This window comes from Schistocerca nitens, chromosome 1 (assembly GCF_023898315.1).
Source record: "Schistocerca nitens isolate TAMUIC-IGC-003100 chromosome 1, iqSchNite1.1, whole genome shotgun sequence".
In the NCBI taxonomy this organism is placed as follows: domain Eukaryota; kingdom Metazoa; phylum Arthropoda; class Insecta; order Orthoptera; family Acrididae; genus Schistocerca; species Schistocerca nitens.
In genome coordinates this window covers 170,297,441-170,318,826 of record NC_064614.1, presented here as the reverse complement: position 1 = coordinate 170,318,826, position 21,386 = coordinate 170,297,441, and the positions used below count along the sequence as shown (strand labels likewise).

At 38.4% G+C, this 21,386-nt stretch overlaps 1 protein-coding gene across 1 annotated transcript in view; it reads left to right on the top strand.

The window, feature by feature from the left end:
• Nucleotides 1-21,386, top strand: part of LOC126244588 (la-related protein 7) — a 103,489-nt gene that overhangs the window by 70,471 nt on the left and 11,632 nt on the right. The window contains exons 6-8 of the mRNA XM_049948252.1: nt 2,706-2,868; nt 6,245-6,500; nt 16,119-16,260. Coding sequence (XP_049804209.1) covers nt 2,706-2,868; nt 6,245-6,500; nt 16,119-16,260 — 561 coding nt within the window. The remainder of the gene's footprint in view (nt 1-2,705; nt 2,869-6,244; nt 6,501-16,118; nt 16,261-21,386) is intronic.

The window sequence follows — 21,386 nt, the reverse complement described above, 5'->3', positions numbered from 1 at the left end:
TTAGTGGAGACATTTTTTGCATATATTATTGGTAATATCAAACAATGGACTGTTATGTAAAATCTGACTTCTGCACATCTCTAGTACAGTAATGTGGTCAGTATAAATAAGTGTTATAAACTCCTTTCCTTTTGATGACTTGTACTATAATAGCCTAAGAACAATTATGTGTCCCTCAGTGCATTATTCATGTACTTTTTTGTGACAAGTTTGTTGTTACATCATAGATGAAAATATGTTACAAATATTTGTCTAATTTCTTTCAGATCCATGAGAATTATTTCACTTAGAATCTGTGGAAGAAACACTAATGTATCTCCTTTAGTGTATATGTATAATGTATGGTTTTTATAATTGTTGTATATACTTGATAATCTTCGTACTGTATCTTGTCTAAGAAACTACCTGCTCTTCATTTTTATCTGTAGTGCATATTGTTGAAGCCAGGACTGATCTATAGCCAGGACTGATCTATATTCATACAGTATAAAGGCTCCAACAAGTGTCAGTATGTATAAAATTGAATTATATATACAAGCACAAATACATCTCAGGCACTGACAGAAATATTGTTGGAGTTGTCCATGAATGATAACTACAAAAAATAAACAAGAGCATGCTCTGGAGAAGTATGTGCAAGTAAGTCAATTAAGGGTGGAAAAGACACACAGTTAAATAACAAAATTCGGAAAATGCTGAGGAAAAATATATTGCTGGACTCTCTCAGCAAAAGAAACTGTGGAAGTGTCAACAGGCAAATGGTAGGAGAAATCGATGCACGAAGCATACAGCTTACACCATCATACCTTAGCAAAGAATCTTGCTGGGATTAAAAAAAATTTCTTGTCCTACATAAAATCACAAAGCGAGTTGAATGCTTCTATCCAGTCACTCACTGGTGTGACAATAGAAGACAGCCAATGAAAGCTGAAGTCTTACATTTCACATTTAAAAAATCTCTCACACAGTAGGATCATACAGACGTGTATGGAGGACATAGAAATAAACATTCCTGATGTTGAGAAACAACTGAAAGAGTAGAAAACAAATTAAGTCACAAGGTCTAGACAAAATCCCAGTTTGTTTGTACAGAGAGTACTCTTCAGCATTGGCCCTTTGCTTAGATTCCATTTATCATGGATCTGTTGCCAGTGCAGAGTCCCTGGCAACTGCAAAAAGGTAAAAGTAATTCCTATAAGAAGGGTAATATAACAGACCCACAAAATTGCAGACCAATATCTTTAACATCAGTTTACTACAAAATTCTTGCACACATTTTCAGTTCGAGTGTAGTAAATTTCATTGGGACAGGAAAGTGTCTGTCCACAAATTAGCACTGATGTGGAAAGCAATACTCATGTGAAACTCAGCTTACCCTTTTCTCATTTGATATCCTGTGAACCAAGAATGAAGGGCCGCAGGCAGAGTCCATATTCCTAAAGTTCCAGAAACAGTTTGACACAGTGCTCTACTTCTGACCGAATAAAGTTCCAAACATATGGAACAGGTTCCCAGATATGTGAATGGGTCAAAGGCATCTTAAGTGATAGAACCCAGTACAATGTCCTGGAGAGTGAGTGTTCAACAGAGGCAGGGGTATTGTCAGGAGTGCACCAGGGAAGTGTGATGGAACCACTCTTGTTTTCTGTCTACATAAATGACATGACGGATAGGGTGAGCAGCAATCTATGACTGTTTGCTGATGGTGCTGTAGTATATTGGAAGTATTGTCATTGGGTGACTCTAGAAAGATATAACAACAAGGATAATCAGCTGTTGACTATATAATGTAAATGGGTAGATAAAAAATCTGCTTGCCAAGTGGTGGCAGGAGAAAACAAACAAACAAACACACACACACACACACACACACACACACAAGGTTTAACCTCTACAAGCTTTCAGAGCCATTGGCTCCTCCTTTTCTCAGAAGAGAAGGGAAGGAAGAGCAATGAAGGAAAAGGACTGGGGAGTTTTTGGGAAAGGGGTACAGTTTAGAAAAGTCATCCAGAATCCCAGGTCAGGGGAGACTTGCCGAACAAGATGAGAAGTAACTTTTCCTTCTCATTCTGTCCACTAAGTCTCCCCAGACCTGGAATTCTGGGCTTCAGTTTGTGTGGTACAAACAATCCAGTTAGATGTGGGACAGAGAGGGAAGCTGTCTCTCATCTGGACAATGCTTTTTCATGTTTACCTCTTGTTTATTTAACTGGTTGCTTATAATATCTTTGTTTGTAATTAATCAAGACTTGTGATAGTCAAAGAACATCAAAAGCAAAATGAGTAAATCTAAGGATGGATGACAATTTTGACTTCATGCTCAGTGTTATCTCATGGTTCATGGAGATGATGAAAGTAACAACGCATTGCGCCACAGTAACATTTCTTTTAGCTTTGCCTTGCAGTAATTTACTAAAAATTATTCTTGTATTCTTTATTTGTGGCCTGTAAATATTTTCTCTCTATATGCTCCTCCATATTTGTAACCTGGTATTAATATTACTAATCATGTATACTTGTTATTTATTTATTTTACATGTACTATGATTGTATAGTTGCATATTTCTACAAGTTTTTGAAGTAGAAATTTCCATTAGTGAAATATTTGGTACCTATGTATGACTGCTACACTAAGCAGGACATGCACAACGTTATTTGTGTGTGTCAGTAGTAGAAAACAAATGTCAAAATAGAAATTTTTGCAGGTGATGAATGTGAAATGAAGTCAGATGATGCTGCTGAAGAGGGCAAAGATGATAATACAGGTGAAGAAAGGAGAAAAAAGAAGAAGAACAGGAACAGAAAGCGAAAGAAGAAAGTGAAACAAGAAAATGATCCGAGCAGACTTGGATTAAAGATTTTGTCCAAGTAAGTGTTATAAAACATGGAGTTCTTTTGGTGTAAGGAGGCACAGGAAATACCTGTGAGTGTAAGCTTGAATGTAAGACTAACGTAATGTTAGGAACTATTAAAAAGATGAAAAATATGGTACAGTACCAGAACACTGAAGTGGCAGAATAGAAATTTGATGATTGAATTTGGCTGTCGTATGTTGTATCTTTTTTATTTTTTTTGCTAGAGACAAAGACTAGTTGTATTGGGAATAAAATTATTTTTTGTTGATGCATCTGAGGCCAATAAAGCAAAGCAGAGCAGTGCAGTGCAAAAATTCATATCTGTTCACCAAGGTAGTGATAAAGCTTTTTGACTACCCCTCATACATAGCCCAGGTCACAGAAACAAACTTGTGCAGTGGTACTTGACTCAGAGGTACCTGGTTCAAATCATGTTGCTGCTAGAGGCCGCACTACTCACCTCTTCGCGCTGCTCAAGTGTAAGCTATGTGCTGGGTCTGAGTTTCACTCCGGAAACCCCCCCCCCCCCCCCCCCCCCCCACACACACACACACACTTAAAGACACAACTCACATGCTTCATGGAAGGAAAGATGCCATTGTGCATGAAGAATCAGAAATCTTCCCAATTAGATGGCTTAACCTATCCATTGGGGTCTCCCAGCCAAATGTGCCTTATGACTGTACTTGGGTAGGTCGGAGCAGGGCCAGTTCTTTTAGGACAATGATGTATGGTGCTCGTATTCCTACCAGTGTTATTAATATGGGACTAATTGGACTATGACTTTTGACTGCCAGTATGTAAAAACAACTTTCTTTTGAGATGTATTTGTATATTTAAATATCTGTGAACTATGCACTGTTACACAAATGCAGATAACTGCTAAAGAAGGATCTCTTACTGTGTTTGGTATACTTGCTATGGTCATTTCAGTATAATAGATCTGAGCAAGTATTGTCGAGTGATAATACAGGTCTGCAAAAATATATTATTTGAAAGTTGTTTGAAGTTTGATAACTGACTTATGTACTTCCCAGCACTGATTTCAAAAATGCAATCCATTTTTTTTCTATCACATCAGATTTTCTTTTAAAAAAAGGGGGAGTATTTTGGGGTATAAGAACAAAATTTAAGCAGTCTATCACATTTTTTCCAACGTTATAAAATTTTATTTTATTTATAAATCATGTTCTAAACTGCATTTCCAGTACACTTCCATTTCTCTTTAAGCTCATAAGTCCTTATAATAATGGTTTCACTTTCTGTCAAAGCTTCTTGTATTGCTTTTGCAGCTGTGGACTCGTTGAGAATCATCTCTTTTTATCATCTAGCAGTAGTCCGCTATGATGTTGACATTCCATCTTCCTTGATATCTTCTTTCCATTTCTTTGATGTCTTGGTGGAATCTTTTGCCCTGCTCTTCACTTACATCACCAAGGTTTGCAGGGAAGTAGTCAAGATGTGAGTGGAGAAAATGAACTTTAATGCTCATGTTACAGCCCAGCTTCTTAAAGTTGTCAAGCATCTCTGCGATGATTGTCATGTAGTTTGGATCTCTCTTGTTTTCTAGGAAACAGGTAACAATTAATTTAAAAGATGTCCATGCTGCCTTTTCTTTTGTTTCCATTTTGTTCACAAAGTTTGGATATGTCAATAGTTTTATAATGTCTGGTCTGACAAAGATTCCTTCTTTTAGCTTTGCCTCAGATAAACCAGGAAACTATTCACAAAGATATCTGAAACACTCCCCTTCTTTTGGCAATGCCTTAACAAATTGTTTCATCAGCCCCAACTTAATGTGAAGTGGTGGAAGTAACACCTTTTTGGGATCCACGAGGCTTTTCCTCTCAACTTTTTTAACCCCTACCTGTAAGGTTTTCCTCAAGGGCCAAGCTTTTTTTATGTAGTGTTGCTTTCTGTCTCTACTGTCCCATTCACAGAGAAAGCAAGGGAATTTTGTATAGCCACTTTGTTGACCAAGCAGCATTGAAATCACTTTTAAATCAGTGTCCATTTGTGGTCTGAATAGCAGAGTTTGCTTAAAACCAGTTCAAGGTTTTCGTAACATTCTTTTAAGTGAACCGAGTGTCCAACTGGTATAGAAGTATACTTATTGCCATTTTGTAGAAGTATTGCTTTAAGGCTTCTTTTTAAATAATCAATAAAAAGTCTCCACTCATCAGGAGCATATTCTATTTTGAAATGTGCCATAAGTCCAGGAACATCACTGCAAAACACCAGGTCACTTTCTTGAGAGAAGAAAGACACAAACTCCTTTTCCCTTGATCGATACCAAGAAAAGGATGTACCCGGAACCAACATATGTTTATCTTTCAATCTAGATACTAAAACCTCTGCCAATTCTTTAGAAAGGCCTGGGTATCTAACTAGATTGTTCATTTCAGATTGTGAGAATGGAATGGGATCGGTTGAGCCAGGATTGTAGCAATCTCTGTCTTCCTCACTATCACCTTGCTGAGCCCATGGCTCATGATCATCTATATCACCCAAAGAATCTGGAGGAGAGGTTATTGGTACTTCATGTCCATGAGGAACAGGAGCTAATGGCTGATTGAATGTTAGGGTAAGAGATATCCTTTTTGTTTTTCAAATTGAAACCTCATACATTGCAAAAACAAAAATAGCAGTCATCACTATGATTTTTGGGCTCCCTCCAAACCATTGGTATTCCAAAATGTAAGGACTGCTTTTTACATTGAAACCATTGTCTCAGTTCATCAACAGACACTGAACAAACTTTGTGTGGGGCCCAAGACTTATCTTGATCACCTAACTTTATACCAAAATAGGCGAAATATACTTTTTCAACAAAATCGGAAATGTTTCTTTGTTGCTTTTTAACAGTATAGTTACCACAAATGTAGCAGAAGCAATCTGGCGAGTTTATGCATCCTCTGGTAACCATTGTCCATAAAACAACTTCACAACACAAGAAAACAGTCACTACTTTAAAGCCGTAGTAACAACAACACGTGAACAGCACAGAGTGAAGAGGTACTGTGAACTGAAGGACAATAGCAGCAGCTCACTTCTTGGTGATGGTGGGGGAAGGGCTAGCATGACAGACAGGCACTGACATGAAAATACTGCTGGTTTTTCCAAATTACTTTTTATTTTACCTATATCTTGTATAAAAATGGGTAAGTAACAGTTTATGGAGATCCTAAAAACCAAAATTCAAACTCACTAGAGTGCTGAAATATCGAAAAAAGCTAAAACTAGACAAGCAGTTTGTGAAATAACTGTACGTGATGGAATTCTTTCACTATTTTTCTCGAAAACAGCATTGAAAACAATATAAAAATCACTTAATAAATTTGAAACAATTTTTATGTTGCAGACCTTTGTAATTGGAATGTGTGTTGCAGGCGAGAATGGAAACGCCTCCGAAATAAATACCTGGACTTGCAGCGTAGCAAAATGAAGGCAGTGAAGCAGCATCTGGCGAGAGCGAGGTGGGCTTCTCAGACTCCCCGTGCATACAGTGAGGATGGTGAAAATCACCATGAAGTGGCACAGCAGCAAGCAGTTGTATCTTCAGACCCTCCTCGAACTGTGTTTACTCCGGGCGTCATAGCACATGTTACACTTGACGAGCCTATCACAGATGTAGCGAAGTTCAAGGTAAATTTTGAGGAATCCTTACTGAATTGGTTAATAAATTAAGATACTGAATGCAGGTTGATATTGAATGTAGTCAGCCAAAAGCAATGGCAAGGTGCTATAATTGTAAAGAGACAATCTCATCAGTTAGTTTAGTTGCAGGGAGATCTACAGCAAAAACAAATTTGGGTTACAACCCAAATGTATGTGTAGTCATTAGTCATTAAAATGAAGAGAGTCACTCACTTAGAAGTGAAAGAGCATACTTAACTGTGTACAGTGACACCTCACTGCCAACTGGTCAGAGTTGTCTAAATCCAGGCTGGAAAGTAAACTGTTGTTGGGGGCTAAAGACTACCACATGTGTGAATATGATGAATTTGTGAGAAGTGTCCATAAGAGGTTTGTTGTTCATTGTACTTGAACTACAGTTCTTCAGCACAAAGAATGCAGTGTCTTTATATTTGTTTGTTAGCAGAGTTTCAACACTAACTTTTGCTGAAAAAATTGTTTTCCTAAAGATTACTGTTACTTAAATCCAAGAAAATGCACTTTTCCTGTCTTCTTGAACTTTACTAGTTTGGCATTCAGAGTATCTCAGTTATTGAGTTTTATGCTACATTTACAATATTGTACAAATTTAGTTATGCAGTTAAATAGTTTTATGTTATTGAAAATATAATTTTCACTTCACGCACAGCCCACTTTCAAATTATATATATGCTTTTTGTTCTTAAGATTTTCTTAGACCCACATCATAATCAGTAACTTCACTCTTACTTTTCCAGGAGACCTTTAACACATTCCTGTCACTACCAGTAGAAACTATAGGTGTGTTGTGATTTCCCCTAACAGTAAGCGGAGAATTACGTGTGTGCGGCTTTCCTGATTGTTTCTTCATGACGCATTATTTTGGAGCAGTGACTGCTTAAAGCCAGTTATTTGCTTTTTAGTACTTTGGAGTGCTACTAAATGGATGTTCCTGCTTCCATAAAGGGCTATGTGACTTGAAATACATGTTACAGGCGTAATCAGTTCCCGCACATTCGATGTTGCAGTGAACTTCCATAATTATTTTGATCACAAAAGTTTATCATAAAATGGGGAACATTTTGACTGATGAAGAAATTCTGAGGCTGCTTGAAGAATTTGATTCCAAAATTGATGATAACGGTTTTGAAATCAATGACAGTTTTCCTGAAACACACAGTAATCTACTTTCCTTTGTCTTGTAAGCGGGAGCCACATAAAAAGTTTCTGACTTTGTGGGATTGCAGCAGTCACTGTGGTGTGCCTGGAATATGTTAAAATACCTTCATAGATCTTTTGCATCACAAACAGCTTTACTTTGCATAAAAATTTGGTTTCATTTATAGGATAAGTCTTGAAAATCAGTTCTCTTTTGTTTATTTCTTTATTATCTCCTTTAGCCCTTCATAATATCATTTTTGAGAGCTACAAGTTGAATTATCAAAATGTATGATAATATAAGGAGCGTTCAAATGAAAAGATACAATACATCATTAACTAGACCAGTTGAAATTTACACGCCACTCCGGGGTAATACAGTGAGACATCTAAGGACACGAAGGTAGTGTCGTCACTTCCCCCTAAAAGAGTCAAAGCTGTGCCCTCAGCAAACAATGTGATGCTAACTGTCTTTTTTTACGTTCGAGATCTGATACTGATTGAATTCCTCGAGCATGGAAAAACCACTAACAGTGATGTGTACTGTGAGACACTCCATAGCCTGTGCAAGTCCATCAAAAGCAAATGGCCTGTGCTGCTCATGGAGGGAGTGATTCTACTCCATGATAATGCATGTCCACATATCTCCAAGATAACACAATGTATAATGACCAAGTTCGAGTGGGAGTAGTGATGTTACATGTCATTCATAGAAAGACCTGTTCCACATCCTCGATATCCATTGGCCAACAAAAGATATTCGTGGATTAAGGTAGTTAGTAAGCAGGAAGCACCCACTTTCGTGAGAGTTTTTGATGGTTTGTGCAGATCAGAATTGTACCAATCCTGTGGCTACAGACTGGCACTTCTACATGCTGGGTGAGTCACTTGCTCCGTAGAGCCGCAAGGGAAAGACATGGAGTGCATGTGACCTCCATAATGCCAAAGAAATAATCACAGCATTGGTGTTCAGATTTTATCACCCTAATGTTCTGAGACTTGCAGGGGATGGACACATGACAACATGTAGCTGGAATGTAATGCATGTGTAGTCAATTCATTAAGAGAAGTTAGTTATACATGATAGGAAATACATTGAGTTTAACTTCCTTGGAACAAGAGAAGTCTCTTTCAGCATCTTGGACACAACAGATCAAAGTCCATAGAGAGAAGCTGTGTCACAGTTCAAGGGTACTGAATAGCAGGGCCATTGTGAAGCATTGGTATTGAATGGTGACCGCAAGAAAGAAGGAAGAGAAGCATGAAATATAGCAAGATACGGAAGTTACTGATCGATCACTGGACTTTTTCAGCGGCCTGTTCCTAACAGCCCAATTAGGGAAATAAAGCCTAAGGAAACATTCCAGCAGCTTGAGCATCTGTCCTACAGCCCAGACTTGTCATCCTGCGACTTCAGTGAGTTTGGTCTGCTAGAAAAACATCTCTGAGGGAAGCACTTCACTTCAGACAACAAAGTGAAGGACACACTGGACTGGCTCCTGCTATGGCGACAGGAATTGTGTGAAAAAGGAGTATTTCGGCTCGTGAAACGTGGGATAGTTGTTCTTAGTTCTCTGGTGATTACTTCTGAATAAAGACTCCAGTTATACCCACAGTATTGTTTCATACATTTTCCTCTGAACCTCCCTCATACATTAGTGTCACATTTTATTTTGCTCTTATAACATAGAATTATTAATGTTCCTCAGCTCGCAAATATTACCTTTAGACATTTTTCATGTAAAAGTCAGTCAGTTCATTGGTAGTCATCCTAAAGCTATTTGAAATGGTGTTATGAAACGCATAATCCCCTCATCATAAAATGGACTTCCACTTGTTTGATATTTCCTGTTCATAATATCAATGCTAATTGCATACTATTAACTCCTGTTTCCCCAACTTAAATCCCTTCGAGCATATGGGATACATTAGAGAGAGATATTGCAACATGACCACATACATCAGTTGCCATCCACCAGTTGTCAGCCACGATGGTGGAGGAATGGAACACCCTATCGTAACAACTACTTACCAACTTTATGCCAGCATGAGGGTACAATGCTGCCCATGGTGATCACAAATCCTATTAAGAACCACGTCCCGCCTTTTGTAATGTCCAGGGGAACATCATAAATTGTGGTGGCTTAAGTGTAATTATTGTCTTTCAGTTTAAGTGTCATTTCTGTTTGTGTCATTGTGTGTTTCTTTCAGTTACCTTCTGCACTATACTGTAGCAGTTCTTTCCATGTATGATCCAAGTTTCAGTGAGCTATACTACTTAGCAGTTACACATCATGCTAAAGTTACTTTCATCCTTAAATTTTGCTCATCAGTGTTCTTGAAAGCACTGTAATTTTCATTTATTATATTTGTGCATCCGACTTAGTGCAGAAATCAATAAAAACATTTTGGTTTTAGATATTTATTTTGCATCTCTAGCATTCTCTCACTTGGTGGTATACTTTATATAAACATGATAGCTATTGTAATGATAATGATTGCTTTATTGTTTTGTATGACATGACTACTTAATTGTTTGTTTATTTATTTATTTACATAGTTTATGCCCAGATTGTAGCACTAAAATCAAACATAATACAATAGAGTCTACAATGATTAAGTTTAGGTCTTAGTAGTCAGCAATTTATTCGTTTTCCAAAATTTCTTCATTCGTTGTGATCTGGCTGCTCTTTCATCTACATCTACATTTATACTCTGCAAGCCACCCAACGGTGTGTGGCGGAGGGCACTTTACGTGCCACTGTCATTACCTCCCTTTCCTGTTCCAGTCGCGTATGGTTCGCGGGAAGAACGACTGTCTGAAAGCCTCCGTGGGCACTCTAATCTCTCTAATTTTACATTCGTGATCTCCTCGGGAGGTATAAGTAGGGGGAAGCAATATATTCGATACCTCATCCAGAAACGCACCCTCTCGAAACCTGGCGAGCAAGCTACACCGCGATGCAGAGCGCCTCTCTTGCAGAGTCTGCCACTTGAGTTTATTAAACATCTCCGTAACGCTATCACGGTTACCAAATAACCCTGTGACGAAACGCGCCGCTCTTCTTTGGATCTTCTCTATCTCCTCCGTCAACCCGATCTGGTACGGATCCCACACTGATGAGCAATACTCAAGTATAGGTCGAACGAGTGTTTTGTAAGCCACCTCCTTTGTTGATGGACTACATTTTCTAAGCACTCTCCCAATGAATCTCAACCTGGTACCCGCCTTACCAACAATTAATTTTATATGATCATTCCACTTCAAATCGTTCCGCACGCATACTCCCAGATATTTTACAGAAGTAACTGCTACCAGTGTTTGTTCCGCTATCATATAATCATACAATAAAGGATCCTTCTTTCTATGTATTCGCAATACATTACATTTGTCTATGTTAAGGGACAGTTGCCACTCCCTGCACCAAGTGCCTATCCACTGCAGATCTTCCTGCATTTCGCTACAATTTTCTAATGCTGCAACTTCTCTGTATACTACAGCATCATCCGCGAAAAGCCGCATGGAACTTCCTACACTATCTACTAGGTCATTTATATATATTGTGAAAAGCAATGGTCCCATAACACTCCCCTGTGGCACGCCAGAGGTTACTTTAACGTCTGTAGACGTCTCTCCAGACATCTTTTGCAGATATGACATACTTCTTACATTCTGGTGGTTTGAATGTCAGCAGTGTGTATTTGTTCTTCAGAAGCAGTTTCTCTTCTCTGTGTTTAATTTGGTGTGTGGTGATGTTCAATTTGTCCAGATCACTTTGTACTTCTTTAAACCACGTGTTTTTGGTTTTACTGTTGAAGAAGTAGTCAAAAAGTTGCTTCAGGATTCTAGTATTTGGTAGGCCAGATGTGTGGCTGAAAAATGCAGTCCTTCTTTTCCGCATCGTATCAATAATGGATTCACTTTCTTTATACACTACTGATTTGGGCAGAAATCTCCATTGCCCATTAACTTGATGCTTTTTACTGGTAATTGTTTGTTTATCAACTTTCTGCAATTTGTCAGTTGTTGCTTGAGTATTTAGTTTTAATAGTGTTTCACTTGCATATGTTGCTTCTGGTTTAATGACAGAGGAGTAATGTCGAAATTTAGCATTTATTGAGAGAAATTGTTTTTTGTAGGTTGGCCAAGTGATTCTCTGTGCTTGCTGTAGTTTCAATGTTCTACTCTCTATTGATGCTGTTTCATTAGCATTCCAGGTAATAATCTCACCAAGCTATTTAAACTTTTTTACTGCTTTAATATTTTGATCATTATGGAGTATGATACAGGATGTATCAACTGGGAAGCTGGGCATAATTTCAGTTTTCTCAAATGAAATTTGCGATCCAACCTTTGCCACTAATCATTCTAGTTGTTCTATCTGAACCTTTGCTTCATCAGTATTGTTTGCTAGCAGCGCCAAATCATCTGCAAATGCAAGGCAGTTAAGTCAAATCTTTTTTCCACTCTTAACAGATAGTGGACATATTTTGTTCCATTCATGCATGATTTTCTCCAGCACATAATTGAAGAATAATGGAGACAATCCATCGCCTTGTCGAAGGCCAGTATGTGTCTCAAAACGTTCAGAGAATTCATTTCTGAACCTTACTCTACAGGGTTATTACAAATGATTGAAGCGATTTCACAGCTCTACAATAACTTTATTATTTGAGATATTTTCACAATGCTTTGCACACACATACAAAAACTCAAAAAGTTTTTTTAGGCATTCACAAATGTTCGATATGTGCCCCTTTAGTGATTTGGCAGACATCAAGCCGATAATCAAGTTCCTCCCACACTCGGCGCAGCATGTCCCCATCAATGAGTTCGAAAGCATCGTTGATGCGAGCTCGCAGTTCTGGCACGTTTGTTGGTAGAGGAGGTTTAAACACTGAATCTTTCACATAACCCCACAGAAAGAAATCGCATGGGGTTAAGTCGGGAGAGCGTGGAGGCCATGACATGAATTGCTGATCATGATCTCCACCACGACCGATCCATTGGTTTTCCAATCTCCTGTTTAAGAAATGCCGAACATCATGATGGAAGTGCGGTGGAGCACCATTCTGTTGAAAGATGAAGTCGGCGCTGTCGGTCTCCAGTTGTGGCATGAGCCAATTTTCCAGCATGTCCAGATACACGTGTCCTGTAACGTTTTTTTCGCAGAAGAAAAAGGGGCCGTAAACTTTAAACCGTGAGATTGCAAAACACGTTAACTTTTGGTGAATTGCGAATTTGCTGCACGAATGCGTGAGGATTCTCTACCGCCCAGATTCGCACATTGTGTCTGTTCACTTCACCATTAAGAAAAAAATGTTGCTTCATCACTGAAAACAAGTTTCGCACTGAACGCATCCTCTTCCATGAGCTGTTGCAACCGCGCCGAAAATTCAAAGCGTTTGACTTTGTCATCGGGTGTCAGGGCTTGTAGCAATTGTAAACGGTAAGGCTTCTGCTTTAGCCTTTTCCGTAAGATTTTCCAAACCGTCGGCTGTGGTACGTTTAGCTCCCTGCTTGCTTTATTCGTCGACTTCCGCGGGCTACGCGTGAAGCTTGCCCGCACGCATTCAACCGTTTCTTCGCTCACTGCAGACCGACCCGTTGATTTCCCCTTACAGAGGCATCCAGAAGCTTTAAACTGCGCTTTCTCGGCTCCTGTCGCCATTTTGTCTCACTGCGCTCTCGAGCGCTCTGGCAGCAGAAACCTGAAGTGCGGCTTCAGCCGAACAAAACTTTATGAGTTTTTCTACGTATCTGTAGTGTGTCGTGACCATATGTCAATGAATGGAGCTACAGTGAATTTATGAAATCGCTTCAATCATTTGTAATAGCCCTGTAGCTTTGGTATTTCGAAGGGTGACTGCAGTGAGGTTGACAAGTTTCTGATGTAAACCAAATTCTTTAAGAATTGACAGCAGATATTCATGATGGATACTATCATAGGCTTTTTTAAAATCGACAAAGGTGATCACTAGCATCCTGCCCTTTGATGTTTCATTATCCATTTGAGACTAATAATTTGATTAGGACAGCTTTGTCCTGGACGAAAGCCTTCTTGATATTCGCCTAGTTCACCATCAAACTGTTAATGAATTCTGAAATTCAGAACCTTGGAAAAAAATTTATTAGTAATATCCAGCAGGATATAACCCTATAATTATTTGGATCCAATCTATCTCCTTTTTTGTGTAGTGGATGGATTATCACAACATTCCATTCCTCTGGTAACTTCTCAGTATTCATAACATCTCAGTATTCCAAATGTCAGTAAGGTGTTTGTCTAAGTCCAGAATAGTTTGTACACTTGCATATATCCAAAGTTCTTCCACTAGTTGGTTCTCACCAGCTGCTTTATAATTCCGAAGTGAGTTAATTGCTGCTTGTACTTCATCTGGATGTGGTGGTACAACTCTTTCTAAATGCGTTTTGTTTCTTGGATAGGGGTCAAATTCCAAATGATGTTCAGGTTCCCCGCTATTTAGTAACTGTTTGAAATATTTAGCTTATGTCATTGAAGTGTCATAATTGTTATGTGCTACCTTTCAGTTTGTATCCTTCATCATAAGAGTAGGTGGAGTGTATTTTGACTGGTACTGTTTGAATGTCTGATAGTAATCTCTTGTCTTGTGGCATTAGAAAGCATCCTCGATAGATTTTAGCGAGGTCTTATGAAATTGCCTTTTGACCCTTGTAATTTCTTTGGCAGTGGACCGTCTAGCATTTATTAATTCCTCCCTGTAGCTTTCAGTTCTCTTTTGTTGGTCATTTAATCAGGCCTTATGTCTATGTTGAATTGCTACATCACATTTCTCATTCCACCAAGCGTGTTTCTTGCATTTCCGTACAGGAGCTACTTTTTCAGCCAAGGCTTTTAATCTGTTGACAGTGGCTTCTAGATTGCCACTTAAAGGTATTCTTGATTTCTCGTAATATATCTGATTATTAATAATATAACTAGGGTCATATGTTCTCTTTGTATCTAACTAACTTTTGAGGTTAGCTTTTTCTTTTAGGTGTCAGTTTGATTTTAGTTTTTGAAATGTAGTGGTCCAAATCAACATTGATGCCACGCAGCACTTTAACATTATAGATTTCCTTATGGAATTTCTGATCCATGGCCACATGATCTATCTGGAACTCTCCTAGCTTGACGTTAGGGCACTTCCATGTCATTAACTTATGTGGTCTTCTCTTAAACCTTGTTGTCTTCAAAACCAATCCATTTGTAGTACAAAATTCAATTAACCGTTCCCCCATTCTTGTTTGTAAGTTTAGCGCTGGCCATCGCCCCACCACATCTCGAAATTTCTTCTCTCGTCCTATCTTCACAGTACAGTCCCCAAGCAGAATTTTAATGTTAGTATCCGGTATGGTCCTTACTAGTTGATCAACTTCATCCCAGAATTTTTCCGTTGCATCCTTGTCAGTTCTGTTTTTAACATTAGTTTGAGCATGAATATGTATCAGTGTGTATCTTGTGTTTTCCACCTTAATTGTTAACAATGCCATTCTTGAGGAATTGGATGAAAAATTCTCAATGTAATCCAATATTCTGTTATGTACCAAGAAACCCACACTGAATTGGGGAACATTTTCTATTACCCTTTCTCCTGGTGGTCACTTATAAAGTCGATATCCTCCTGATTCAATCGGGTCCTGGTCAGTATTGCATAACTCTTGAAGAGCTGTGATAACTATGTTCTGTTGATCTAAGACATCTGTTAAATGTTTCAATTTACCAACTTTCCTTGAAGAATTAATATTTACTGTTGCAAAATACAAAAATCTTCCTGGTTTGTTAAATTTTAGCACCTTCTTATGTGGGAGATGTTTCATGTTTGTTTGTTCATTCAGTGCATCACTAGACGCTCCGACTCACCTTTGTCCTCTATGTGACATCCCACCGTATCCGAATGGTGTCTTCGACTGGATAATCTCATCGTGTCTGTCCAAACCGGTGGATTCGTTCAGTAGAAGACTCCTCATATTTGTTTGATTGTCTGATCAGTGATCAAGTATCTGACCAAGGTCTGGGTTAATTGTTTAATACAAAGCTTTACAATGTTTGTCATATGTACAAGCTGAAAAACTTGTACTTTCATAAAAAAAAAAGTATTTTAGTGCCACATACCTTTCAAAGATACTGTGGCCAAATCTCTATATACATTTCAAAGATACACTGTGGCCAAACCTCGTGTTTGCCACTATCTAAACCTCTCATTTCTCATAATGTATTGGCACAAGTTGGGAAAAACCAAAGAATGTATTAATACACCTGTGGAAAAAACAGTACACTCTACAGAGAAGTAAGTTTGTTTTGTATCCATACTTTCTTCTGAAACCTGCGGGGCAAAACCATGTCATGTTGCATAGTTATAATCATCAAAATTATGATAAATCTTGTTATTTCATTTTTTTATATTTTTTCATTTCTATCTGAACAGAGTGATGTAAGAGGATATTCTGATGTGCAGTACGTTGACATCTTAGAAGGGACGAATGAAGCATATGTGAGATTTTCTACACCATCATCTGCTGCACATTTTGTTCAAGAGAAGCCTTTTGGCAGTATGGAGATCCTCTCTGGTAAGTGTTGCCTGTAATGATGTAACACAGAATTCCAGGTAAGATTGTTGTTCCTATTTGATATTAGATGTGTGGATAAAAAAGGGGGTATCTGTAAGGAATTGTGTGCTAAATTTAGTCACAGTATTACTTGTAATAATAAGATTGTCACTAAATTTGGTACAAAATTAGAGTCTGATTGTTGTATTTCTCCATTAAACATGCCAACCTTTATGCATGAACAGATTTGTCATCAAAATGAAACTGCAGTCAACAAAAATATTGTGTCTATCAAGGTTGTAAGTCAATCTGTCTGTGAAGTTGCTTGGACTCGACTACCCGGTCTAAATGAACTCAATGTAATCATCGGATGTTTATACCCACCAGCCGATTTCACTGTAACACTTGTAGGATCATTCAAAGAAAGTCTGCATGTACTAATGTGGATATACCCAGAACATGCAGTATTAGTTGGGAGTGACTTTAACTACTGAGTATAGATTGGGACGTCTATTAGATTCATTTTAGGTAGTACAGACAGACAGTCTTATGAAGTAGTTCTTAACACATTTTCTAAAAACTGTCTTGAGCAACTAGTTAGACAATCCACATGCAGTGGCGGCAATATAAAGGGTGATCAAGTTTCTATTTGAGGGTGTTCCTTCAATGTATGTACAACATAGTGCAACTCCATTGATAAATACTGGTAGACATCTGTCATAGAATGAAGAATGGGTGTGGTGCAGAATGCCTGTTGAAAAGCACAGTTATGGAATGGGGTGTCGAGTTTGGTGCTGGTTGCGATTAGACACAAGATGCCAGTGAATCTGGGAAGCGAACCTCAAGTGCGGGACTCAAGTGGAAGACACCGAGCACCTACCCTAGAGCCCTGATCTCCCCTCATATGACTCTCATGGCTTTAATCCCCTAAGAAAGGCCTTTAATGGTTGACAATTCCTCAGATGAGGATGTGCAGCAGACAGTTACAGACTTCTTCACACAGCAGGACATGGTGTTTTACCAAATGAGTATCTTCAACCAGCTATCTGTGGGATCATTACCTCAGTGCTCACAGCAATTTTGCCTGATTGGCACACGGTTTTTGGACTGTATGGCCTTCGAACAGAAACTTTTTTATTGCCCCCTTACATTTTATATCTTGTAGCTACAATCAAGCCTGACCTTGACTCTTCGGTATAGAGATTAGGATTAGTGATCATGAACTAATCTTTGTGATGATGGGTACTGAAGTTAATGAAGCCACTAGAGGCTAGAAGAATCTTTATGCTGGAAGAAACAGATGGGCAGTTGTTGGCAACTCTACTTACAAAGAAACATCATCAACTTGACCTCATACTTTATGGAGAAAAAAGCAAACTTGCAAGAAATCTGCCACACAAATCGATCCTGTGCCAAAATTTGGGCCATAATTTTGATAGTATGCAGTTATGACCTTCTGAAAGTACAGCTTTTAACTCCCGTGTGCACCGGTTGTTTGTCACTCATTCCACCTTACTGCTGTCACCTAATGCCTGCGCACCACGTACTGTGCAGTGGACGACAGAGCCCTCCTATTCATGGGATGTTGAAGGTGAGGGAATTGGAGGAGAGAAATTGGATACATCTAATCAACTTGTTTTGAAATCTGCGCGAAAGTAATATGAGTACATAATACGTCAACCTCATACACACACATATACCTTCAATATTATTGAAACAGTATTCTTGTATTGATATTCTGCAGATATATATATATGCCTCAGTATCAGAATTAAGAAACCCAAGTAACTGAAGAATTATTATAAAATAAAGGTAATGATATTCAGTTTACAGTTTAATCATGCCTATCACATTGAGGAATAGCAGATCTCCTGCAGATGTCTTCTGCTTTAACAATGCCAGCTATATAATCCAAAGAAAATAATGCACAACAGAGATGTTGATAATTAAATAGTGCTGCACTACCTCTTTATTGGCACACTGACTCATTTTATTCATTTAGATTGCATTTACAAATCTCAACAAAAAAATTTCGGAGCAAGGAGATCTCTGACACAACTACCAGTTAGAAACCACACACATTGATACAATAAACAGAGTGTGTTACCAAAATGGAAACAGTATTTCACAAACCTCTAACTCACTCCACTGTACAGCACTTTGTGTTCAGCATTAACTGACCGCAATGGTGCGGATGAGTGACAAACAATTGGTGCATGGAAAAGTTAAGAAGCTATACCTTCAGAGGCTCGTAACTGCGTACGTCAGAATCATGCCCAAAGAAAGCACAGGATCGATTTCTAGGGCTGATATCTCGCAAGTGCGCTCTTTTCACTTTGAAATATGGGTGATATTTCCTGGTTAGACAATGAATGGCTTCCATTTAGTTCCAGTATGATGGATGTAGAGGAATTATGGACAAAGTTTAAACTGATTGTAAATCATGCCCAGAAGAAATGTGTGCTGAGTTAGTTGGTTGAAAAATGAAAGGATCCACCTTGGTTTAATAATAAAATTTGGAAAATGCTGAGGAAGTAGAGATTGTTGTACTCTTGGTTTGGAAAAATAATTGGGAATCTCAGGAGGCAAAATTTTCAGAATGTGTGAAGCATGCAGCTGCCACCATTATAAGTTAACAAAGGATCTTGCCAATAATCTGAGGAAATTATGACCCCATGTAAAATAACTAAGTGGGTCAGCTCATTTCAGTCACTCGTCGATAAGTCTGGTGTAGCAACAGAGAATAATAAAAGGAAAGCTGAAAATTTAAATTTTGCATTTAAAAAAAAAATCTTTCATGCATCAAAGTTGTACAGTCACACTATCATTGCCATGCATATTTCCTTATGGAGGACATATAAATAGATATGCCTGGCATTGAAAAGCAACTGAAAAAGTTGAAAACAAGTAAGTTGCTACGTCTGGAATGAATTTCCACATCATCTTGGGCAACATGCAGAATCCATTTTCCTAAATTTCCAGAAAGAGTTTGACACTGTGCCCCGCTGCAGAATGTTGATGAGATAGTTTCTGAGATATGGTAGTGATTCGGAAACTTCTCAAGTAATAGAAACCAGTACCTTGTTCTGGACATTGAGTGTTCATCAGGGACAATGATATCTTCTGATGTGCGCCAGGGAAGTGTGGTAGGAGTGCTCATGTTCTTTGTATACATAAACAATCTTATGGGCAGTGTGAGCAGCAAATCGCAACAGTTTGGGGATGACACTGTGTTGTACAGGAAAGTTTTTTGTTGTTGATTGACTGTAGGATGATACAGGATGACTTACAAGGGGACCATCAGAAGTGTAAATAACGGATTTTGGAACCGCGCGACCGCTACGGTCGCAGGTTCGAATCCTGCCTCGGGCATGGGTGTGTGTGATGTCCTTAGGTTAGTTAGGTTTAAGTAGTTCTAAGTTCTAGGGGACTGATGACCTCAGAAGTTAAGTCCCATAGTGCTCAGAGCCATTTGAAGTATAACAGATTTTGATGGGTCTTGGATATGTTATAGAGGGGCATGTCCCAAGTGTGAGGCCCGTTTTATTTTACAGAATATCAGCAAACAGTGTAAATTGTGTGAAATTATTAAAAAATATTCAGGTTTGCATAGTAATTTAATTTTCACATCATTATTACAAAATAAGTCCCATAGTGCTCAGAGCCATTATTACAAAATCTTACTCGCTATCGCCTGCATCGCTTATTATGCCACAACAGAAATTCAGATGTTATTTGTCGTAAAAGCAACCAAAACACAATGTTTTGCAGCACCAAGCACATTTCATAAAAGCTACTGTCTTGCAGGCACATGGAGTTTTTAAAAGCGATACAGGAAAACATTATTAATTTACATTCAAAAAGGTTTCTCTTTCATCTGTTAACTTTGATGCGAACCATGTGTATTTGATCATATTTGAATAAGCAGGTGCCCTGAATTGATGCAAAATTAATGAGTGTAGTTTTATGAATTGTCCCTGGACACGATTGCTGTGTTGGTCTTCAACAAATCAGGAGCATTCTGAATTTTCTTCATGAAAATTTTAACCTGTCAGTAAAAGTATACATTGCAAGGCTGGCAAAGTGCAATACACTTTGGTGGAATAACTTTTATGGTGCAAGTGCACACTTTCCTCTCATCCACTAAGATGTGATCGTATTCAGTCAGATCAGTCTGCCCTCCACACGTATCGATGATTTACAGAAATGTTTCGTGTCTGACGTATGGAAAACCACGGATTTTAAAAAAGTCTTCATACACCAGTTTCTTGAGCCTCCCTGATTTTGTGCAGGACACAATTACGGTTTTAAATTTGAGGACTAATTCATCCACTCTTTTCTGAACATTAGGGCCAAATTTTCCCACCAGTTCCTGCATACATAAAACAACATACAGGATCACCTTTCCTGGTGCAGTTAGAGTGTACTGTGCTGTGTTCAAATGACTTATCTTGTTTAAATCTTTTCTCCGCATGAGAATGGTTCTCGCCCCTTTCTCTGAGAGGGATCTATTGTATGTTGATCGATACTGACAGCCCGTTTGATTGGTGCTGATTATGTAGTTGAGGTTAAAATTACCAATAAGTATTTTCATTTGTGTGTGGAATTCTTCCGCAGCTACTAATACTTCTTCCATCGTTGCACATTCTTTGGAACTGATGAACTTAACAATCTTCCTCTGCCTGATTTTATGCTTTTGTTTAAATTTTTCGACCCATGTCGAGCTGGCTACGAAATTAAAGGTATCCAATAAAAGTGGAACAGCAGTGTTCATCGCCCATTGCTATATTTCTGGTTGTCACATGCTCGCAGAAGAAATTATATTATTTTCACAAGCCAGTCTCTTTCTTACAATGTATTTGACATATGTTTTTATATGATTTACCTGTTCCAAATTCTGTCTCGCTTCGATGAACCATTCATACATCTCATGATCAATACTGTTCAATTTATCACAACGAGTTCCACCTCATGTCACATCCTGTTTCCATCAATATAGCATTGATTTATGTATTAATCGAGAGACGCTGTGGGACTGCAAACTCTTTAGGCTCAATTTCAGATGTAGGCCTACTACTGCAAGAGCGACTGATCGTTCTTTGTATGACAGAGGCACGTAATCTGCTGGTTCATGTGTGCATTCATCG